This window comes from Terrapene carolina, unplaced genomic scaffold, assembly GCF_002925995.2.
Source record: "Terrapene carolina triunguis isolate 2854851 unplaced genomic scaffold, T_m_triunguis-2.0 Scaffold836, whole genome shotgun sequence".
NCBI classification, from domain to species: domain Eukaryota; kingdom Metazoa; phylum Chordata; order Testudines; family Emydidae; genus Terrapene; species Terrapene triunguis.
Window position 1 is genome coordinate 83,000 of NW_020665187.1, and position 8,579 is coordinate 91,578.

Below are 8,579 nucleotides of genomic sequence, written 5' to 3' on the forward strand. Positions count from 1 at the left end.
CCGGCAGAGCTGGGGGGTGGAGCCCAGGGCTGGGATAGCTGGGGCTGCGGGTTGGGATTGAGAGGCACCGGCGGAGCTGGGGGGTGGAGCCGAGGGCTGGGATAGTGGGGGCTGTGGGTCAGGATTGAGATTCTCTATTGTCCATGAGATGACCTATGTAGGGGTGATGCCCTGAGGCCCTAGGCAGGATCGGGGGATCCCATGGGGCTGGGGCATGGAGAATTCCCCTCCCCCCCCCAGGGTTTGTGCCCTTCTGAAGGTGGCCCTGTCCCCTAGGTCAGCCCCCTCTGGGTTCGAAAGCTGCCACATGAGACTCCCCAGCCCAGGCCCGTCTCCTCCCGCCCCAGCCAGGCGGTTTCTGTTGTTACCCAGCCCAGCGGCGGTGCCGAGGGGGATCGGACCCCGTTCTGCTGGGTGCCCTGGCCTGCCTGCGCAACGGGAGCTGAGAGCTGAGGGGCGGTTTTTGCTCTTGGTCAGCTCCATGTAGGGCCAGGAGCCGGCCTGCAAGCTGCTATTGCAGCTGGAGCTGACCTGGGACTGAGCCCCCGCGACCCTCACCGGCCTGTCAGAGACTTTCTGCCTTGGAGAAACCTGAGCTGGGGGGAACCTGCTACCGTCTCCCAGCCCCCTCTGCTGGCTGGGCCCAGGGACCTGGCAGTGCAGCCCCACCCTGGGGCCATGGCACCCGGCCCCCATCCCAGTGCCGTCTGCCACGCATTCCCATCGAGTCTCACAGCGCCCCCTGCTGGAGAGGCTGGGCTGGAGTAGCTGGGAGCTCCCCCCACAGCCAATGCTCCTGCTCTGCTCCCCACAGCGCCCCCTGCTGGAGGAACGAGGTGGCTCTCCCCACAACCAGCACTTCCAGTCTGGTTGTTCTTTGCTGTGCCCACCTCCGATAGGCCCCAAAGTGGATTTTTCTGCTGCTGTAGCTGTACAAGGCTGTTCCCCTCTGGGGTCTCTTGCTCCCAGAATGCACTGTGCCTGCCTCCACCCAGAGCACCCCATCCCCTTGGGAGGGAACAGCCCTGGTCCCATGGGGCATTGCCCTAGTCCCCCCCCCCCCTGCCCTGGAGGGAGCGTTGCCCTCCCGGCCAAGCTCCCAGCCCCCTGAGCACCTGCTACAGGTGGAGCTGGGGGTGGGGATCAGGTTGGGGTGGGGGGCAGGTTTGGGGAGGGTGTCAGCCCCAGGCTATCCCAACCCCTAGCTAGGGGAGGCTGAGCAGCCTGGCAGTCAGTGCTCCTGGTAGGGGAGAGCCCAGATAAGCTGTAATCCCAGCCACAGGGGGTGGCTCCTCTGGCCAGCCCAGCCCCCCAGCGCTGCCAGGATGGGGCTGTGCTGGAGGAGTGCTTGCCCCTCCCAGCTCAGATGTTTCCTGTGCCCCTCCATGTCTCCCGCTATGTGTTTCCTCGCCACTTCCTTTCCTAAACAACCATCTGCTGTCACCGCGCCCCGCCAGAGGCGGCTGCGTTCCCATGGCAGCCAGCCTGTTCCCAGCATCCTCCTGGTTTTAACTGGGTGATCCCAGCTCAGGCCCTGGCATCGCTTTGCGTGGGGACAGGTGGGGTGCAAAGTCCTGGTCTTGCCATTGTGATGGGCACATCCATCCTGCTGTCGCTCCCCCAGGGGTGACATGCTGGGTCCTACGGCAGTGATCAGTGCAAGGCCGGGGGACCGAGCCATGGGCCGGGGGGCAGGAGGGGAGCTCCTGGCACAGTCAGTGCCATCAGGGGGAGCTGGGATCCCGGGCTAAAGGCTGTGCAGGGGGGAGGGGACCCCCTGCTCCCACCCACGTGGGCAGGGCTCTGGCTCTGGCTGCCTCTCACTCTGGCCCAGGACAAATATTTACCCAGCTTTACAAAGGGAAGCGAGGGCTTTGCGGCTGGATTGCAGAGCTGGCGCCTGGCTGGGGTGACCTGGAGCGGGGTTTCCCCGGCTGCAGGGATGCCGGTGCCCTGGGGGGGCCGGCTTGGATGGGGCCCCGGCTGGCTCGCAGCCAGGGGATTTTCCTTGGCTCGTTGGTCGGGCCGATCGCGTTACGGCCGGAGAGCAGGACGCGGCCCAACGGGAGCTGTCGCCCCGCGCGGCTCGCACCAAACGTTGTTCTCGCTCCAGCCAGACGTGGCCCGTCTGGCTCCCGGCCCCGCTGGCGGATCCGTCTCCAGAGGCTCTCCTGGCTCCGCTCCCCCTGGGCACCCTGCCAGCAGCTGGAGCCACATGGCCTCTTGCTCTGGGGCCGTGATCCCTCACCCTGAGATAAGTAGTTAATGATGAACCAGGTGGCTCTGGGCTCATCCACCCCTGGAGCCAAGATGGGGCAGGGCCCAGGGGAAAGAAGGGGGGATGCTGGAGACATGTGGGGTGGGATTGGGGATGCCCCCCCGAGGAAGTGTGGCAATGTGGGGGGCAGTGGGCAAAGGCAGGGGGTGCGCTGCAGGGGAGGAGGGCTATGGGAGGGGGAACAGGGCAGATGGGGGGAGAAGTCCTGGGGGTTACAGTACAGAAGGTGGGGGGCAGGGTGGGGCTGAGGGGGCAGAGTGAGTTGCAGCACAGGTTGTGGGGGGCAGTGGGTGGAGGTAGGGGTGCAGGGGAGGGGGCAGGTGGTTGCTGTGGGTGGGGGCAAAGGTGTAGTGGGGGGGTTGCAGTGTGAGCTGTGGGTGGGAGCAGGGGCACAGTGCGAGGGTGGGGTTGCAGTGGGCTGTGGGTGGGAGCAGGGGTGCAGTGCGGGGGGGGGGGTGCAGTGTGAACTGGGGGGGGGGGGGGGGGGGGGGGGGGGGGGGGGGGATTGCAGTGTGGACTGGGGGGGGGGGCAGGGGTACAGTGCAGGTAGTGGAGGGTACAGGTAGTGGGAGATGGGGGGTTCTTGCTCTTAGAAGAATTCATCTCTGCTTGTGTTTTCCCTTAAAGCAAAGCTGAGCGAAGCCCCCAGCATGTGGGACCCACCCAGGGGGGAAGTGGGGGCTGCGGGTGACAGGTGGGACCCACCTCGGGGGAAGGGGGGCTGTGGGCGGCAGGCAGGACCTGCCTGGGGCTGGCAAGGGCTGGGGGGAGGGGAGAGACTGTCCCTTCCTGGGACACTTTGGCCAAATGCCCTCTTTCGAGACAGCTCGGAACACGCTGCCCCCTCCCCCGTGCCAGCAGCTCCCTCCCGGGTGACTGGTCCCCTGGGGCCTCGGGGCCGTGCTGTCCCACACAGAGTTTGCACCCGTGAGCTGGCTGGCGTGTTGGGTCAGCGCTGCCCTCTGTGGGGCCGAGCTGGCAGCTCAGCCTTGTGTCCTAGGCCCCCGGCGGGGGCAGCAGCTGGTGCCAGTCGTGGGGCCCGGCAGTGACCACGCTCCTCCCCACAGGGTCCCGCCAACACGACTTCAGCGGGAATGGCACGGACGGGCAGACGCCGGTGGAGTTCAAATCTCTGCAATGGTTCGGAGCGACAGTGCGGTCCCACGGCAGCTCCATCCTGGTGAGAATGGCCCGGGGGGACCCCGGCTGGGTAGTGCCCCCCAGGGGTGGGCTGGGGCTGATTGTCTGCCTGGCTATGGGGCAGGGGGGTTCCCGCCTGGCCCCACGCTGTGCTGGGGTAGTTAGTAGGTGGGTGGACGCCATCAGGTACCAGGGCCTCCTATGCCTCGGTCTCCCCTGTCCCCAACTGCTGCTTGCTTTGTCCCTGCCCAGGCCTGCGCCCCCCTGTACAGCTGGCGCACCCTCAAGGAAGAATCTGGCCGAGACCCCGTTGGCACCTGCTACCTGTCTGTCAGCAACTTCACCAAGTTCGTGGAGTATTCGCCCTGCCGCTCAGGTACCGGCTCCTGGGGCTGGGCTGGGGGGCAGTGGGCAGGAGACCCCAAACTCCTTGGCTCCCCCAGCAGCAGATAACCCCTGCTTTGAGGGGTAACCAGGAAATCTTTCCATCCCAGGCCCCAGGCCTCCCTGACAGCCCCAGCGCTGGGCTGGGCATACGTTCCCAGAGGATGGGGTCAGAGTGGGTGGGGACAGCGTTACCTGGGAAGGCAGGGAGAAGAGCCTAGTGGCTGGTGCAGCGGGCTGGGAGCCCAGAGTCCCACCCCAGAGTGCTGGTGTCCAGGATCAGAGCCCCCGCCCCCCTCCCAGTCCCGCTCCCCTCCCCCCCGAGTCCCTGGCCCCCATCCCACCGCTCCCCCCTCACTGGTGTTTCTCTCTGCAGATCTGAACTCGGTGGCGGGGCAGGGTTACTGCCAGGGTGGCTTTAGTGCTGAGTTCACCAAGGTGAGAGGCCCTGATACCATGCGGCTGTGCCCCTGAGCTCTGGTAGCAGCAGAGCGCCCCCTGCCTGCTGCCCCCAGCATGTGTATGGGGGAGAGCTGGGTTCCTCACCGGGGCCTCCCGCGGTCAGACCCCGCTGAGCGGGGCTGGGTCTCGTACCTCCCGCCCCACAGAGCTGTGCCTCGAGCCCAGACCCACAAACAGGCACCTCCTACGGGAGCGCTCTCCTAGCTGGTAGCAGTTGCAGGTCCCTTATCCTATCTGTGGGTGCCCCCTAGAGGGAGCATGTTCTTATGTGCAACACCTTGCGTGTTGGGAGCTGCTGGATGCTGGGAGTGGGGCCTTGTGAGGAGCCCCCCCAATACCTCCGGCCCATCCCGGTCGCATCCCCCGTGCCCCACAAGCGGGGCATCGCCCTGTTGGGCCAGCTGGGCGGGTCTCTGCCTGCTTTCCCCCCCCCCCCCCCGGTGCCAGGGCAGGTCTACGGCGGTGTCACTCATGCCCAAGGGGACACAGAGAGCAGCAGCCCTTCCTGTGTCTCCCCGACTCCTTAGGGGGCAGCACGGGGCCCCTCTCTGCCCGTCGCAGCTGGGCCTGCAGACACCAGCCCTGCCCCACTCTGCTACCCCTCTGTGGGAGCCCTCCCTCCCCAGCTCTGGGGTGGGGGGACACTGAACCTGCTCATCCCAGCTGCTTCCCTTGTGGCCAAGGGGGGAGCAGTAGGGGTTTGGTGGGGGAGGGGTGAACCCGGCGACACCCCACTGGGGATAATCTGTCCCCCGCCCCCCAACTCCCAGGCAGGATCTTGCCTTGTGGCTCTGACTGGGCTCTTTGCTCTGCAGACGGGGCGAGTGCTGCTGGGAGGCCCTGGAAGCTATTTCTGGCAAGGTGAGTGCCCCCACCCCCAGCTACTGCCCTCCCACACCATCTTCCCCCCCCCCACTGCCCTCCCCACTGTCTTTTCCCTCCCCCCACCCCCTGCCACTGCCCTAACCGTCTTTCCCTTCCTCCCTCCCCCTGCTACTGCCCTCCCCCACCATCTTTCCCCTCCCCCCACCCCCTGCTACTGCCCTCCCCCACTGTCTTTTCCCTCCCCCCACCCCCGTCACTGCCCTACCCCACCGTCTTTCCCTTCCTCCCTCCCCCTGCTACTGCCCTCCCCCACCAGCGGCTACTGCCCTCCCTACAGTCTTTCCCCTCCCCCACCATCTTTCCTCTCCCCCCCCCCCCCCCCCCCCCCCCCCCCCCTCCCCTCTTCTCCCTGTTCTACCCCTCCCTGGGGTACCACTCCTTCCCCTGTTCCCCCAGTGCTGGACTCTCAGCCGCCTGCCCCATCTCCCCCCAGGCCAGGTGATCTCAGCCACGCAGGAGCAGATCAAGGAGGCCTATTACCCCGGGTATTTAATCCTGGAGACCCAGGGGCAGCTGCAGACACGCCAGGCCACCCCCAACTATGACGACAGCTATCTGGGTGAGTGCCCCGGCTGATGGGGGAAGGTACCCTCTGGGTGGGGGAGAGGGATAGCTGAATGTAGAGAGAGGGCCCCCAGTATTTGGTGGGTTACCCTTTCTAGGTGCCTGTGGGAAGCGAGCCGGGGGCTTGGCCCAGCTCCCAGCAGACCAAGGCTCCTTACTGCAGGTTCATGGGCAGTCTCGCCCGGGGAAGACAGGGGGAACTGGGCCTTGCCCAGGGCAGTCCCTGCTCCCCAGGCCTGGGCATAGGCATTGCACCTGGCCGTGCTGCCAGCTTCAGGGTCTGAGACTCGAGTGCTGCTCCCCAGTACCAAACGGAGAGACGTGCCCAAAGCCGGTCTCGCTTGCTGAGTGCCCCCCCCTGCAGGGGTGCATGGTGACACCTGCCGTGGGCTGGGGGAGATGGGGCAGGGGTATTCCTCATGGGGGGGCTGGGGGCGTTCCTGTTTATAGCTGGGGAAATGGAAGCTGTACTACTCCCAAGGACACGTAACAAAGTCAGGAATAGAACCCAGGAGTCCTGCCTCCCAGCACTTCCCACAGCTCCAACCACTAGATCCTACTCCCCGCCCAGAACGGGCAATCGAACCCAGGAGTCCTGACTCCCAGCCCTGCCCTGATCCAACCACTCTGCCTCCCAGTCTCTGCCTCCCAGCCCCCTGCTGCTCCCTGGTGCTTTACAGACAGTAACTAAGGGAACGGCTCCGGGGAGCTCCTCTAGTGCAGACTCGGCCTGTGCCTTGGCGCAGATGGGTGAGTGAGGCATGGAGAGGGACTGAGGCTTGCCAAGGTCACGGAGCCCCCAACCCTGTCACCCAGGGCCCCGTCAAGGAACTAACCCCTCTCCGGGGCAGAGCAAAGCAGCTGAGGAGTGTTCCTGTGTGGTTCCCTTTTAATCCATCAGCCTGTCACTGAGAAGCCAGCTCCTCTTGCCCAGTGTTGATATAGGGCCTAACCAAAACAATGGGGACAGAAGGGCCAGGGGCTGAGTGGTGCCAGAGCCAAACCCCTCTGCTCCTCTCCCCATGCAGGGTATTCTGTGGCTGTCGGTGAGTTCAGCGGGGATTCCACCGAAGGTACTGCCGTTCTGGGCTCTCTGGAGGGGGGGAAGGGAGAGTAAATGCTGAATGCCCCCCCAAGTTCTGCCCCTGTAGACATGGCAGGGTCAGTCCTGGGGCAGAACAAGTACTGGTTGGAGCCCAGGTGCTCTGAAGAAGCAGTTGCTATGGAGGAGGCTGAGCTGACGCTCCTGGGTCTGGCCAGCCGGGCTAGGAAGCTGCACAGGGCAGGCTGGCTCCCACCCTGGGGCCTGGCTGGGCCCAGCATAAAAGGCAGAAATGAGCGTGCCATGCCGCCCTGGATGGGGTTCGAACCCAGCACCTCCAGTGCCCTGCCCTCAGAGCAGCCAGATAGGCTGTTACCCTGGTAGGCCAGCCGCTATGACGTGCTCGCCCCAGGTTACTTGAGCAATAGCCGGACAGCTGAGCTGGGGCGACTTGAGGGGTTGGGGTCCAGGGCTCTGGTTCGATCTGCCAGTCCTCCCGCACTGAGACAGTGAGTGAGCCATCAGTGGGTGCAGGGTGGCAGATGGATCGATGGACTCTGTGCAGATCTGAACCCTGGCTGGGCTGGGGCTTCAGCCCCCTGGAGTTTGGGCTCTAGAATTCTCCCCCCCACCTCACCCCCCATGTGGGTGAACTGCTTTACCGTGGGATGTGGCGTTGGACAGCCCAGGGTCACACCTGCCTGGGGTGCTGGCCTGGCTTTGTCTGTGTCGTCCATCCCACCCCAGCATCCCACAGGCTGAGCTGCCCCCAGGGACCCGCCTGGAGCTAACGGACCCGTATCTCTTTGCTCCTTTGCAGACTTTGTGGCTGGCGTTCCCAAGGGAAACCTGACCTACGGCTACGTAAGATCCCGAGCTGGGGCAGTAGGGTGGGGGGGTTCCTCCCCTGGGGGCCAGAGGAGTCCCCCGTCTCTGCGCCTGGCTGCACCCAAATGCTCCGGGTCTCTTCTTTTCCAACGACATCTCTGCTAGACTGGGCCCTCCCTCTACCTGTCCTGGGAGCCCCTCGCACCAGGCTGGCTTGGGCTCTTGCTCCCAGTGCTGCTGCACCCCCCAGAAGTGGATGGTTTGGCCCCTTTCTCCTACCCCTGCTCTCACCAGCTTGGCTTTGCCTCACCATTGGGCTCTCGCACCCCAGGGGTGTCTGCAGGGCGGGGGGTGCGGTGCTCATGTCATCAGCAGTTGCTTGCAGGATGGCGGGGCGGGGCGGGGTCCACGGTACAAGCTCCCCTACCCCCAAGCATGGACCTTGCTAAGCCCCACAATCCTGCTGATTTGGTCATTTCCATAGTAACTAACACACTGCCCCGGGCAGGGCTGAGGGCACATCTACACTGCGACTAAACACCCACGGCCGGCCGGGCCGGCTGACTCAGACTAAGGGGCTCTTTAATTGTGGGGTAGATGCTGAGCCTTCCCACCTCACTGGGTCCTAGAGCCTGGGTGCCAGCCCAAGCCCTGACATCTGCCCCATACTGTGACTGAGCGAAGCCTGAGCCAAGACCGGGGGTGAAGAAACGGAGGGTGGAGATGGCGTGGAGGAAGTAGCGGCCCGGCCCGGCCCACCCAGGGCTTTGTGGTCACCCCCACGCATGTGACCTCATCACCCGCTCTGTCGACATCACAGGCCCTTCCTGTGACCTGCCCAGGAATCCTGCTGTGCGGCAGAGTGACTGCCCGAGTCCTGCCAAGGATCCCAAACTCCCACCGCTTAAAGATGACAGGGGAGGTTTTAGAGGAGAAATGGGACTTAGCACCCTGGATTCTGCTCTCTGCTCTGGGGGGAGTGGGGTCTAGTGGTTA

General features: G+C 65.0%; 1 protein-coding gene across 1 annotated transcript in view; it reads left to right on the top strand.

Annotated features, from left to right (window-relative positions):
• The window catches only part of ITGA5 (integrin subunit alpha 5), a 53,570-nt gene that overhangs the window by 19,115 nt on the left and 25,876 nt on the right, over positions 1-8,579 (top strand). Inside the window, exons 3-9 of the mRNA XM_026660688.2 lie at positions 3,346-3,458; positions 3,671-3,794; positions 4,179-4,240; positions 5,080-5,125; positions 5,583-5,708; positions 6,742-6,786; positions 7,576-7,619. Coding sequence (XP_026516473.1) covers positions 3,346-3,458; positions 3,671-3,794; positions 4,179-4,240; positions 5,080-5,125; positions 5,583-5,708; positions 6,742-6,786; positions 7,576-7,619 — 560 coding nt within the window. The remainder of the gene's footprint in view (positions 1-3,345; positions 3,459-3,670; positions 3,795-4,178; positions 4,241-5,079; positions 5,126-5,582; positions 5,709-6,741; positions 6,787-7,575; positions 7,620-8,579) is intronic.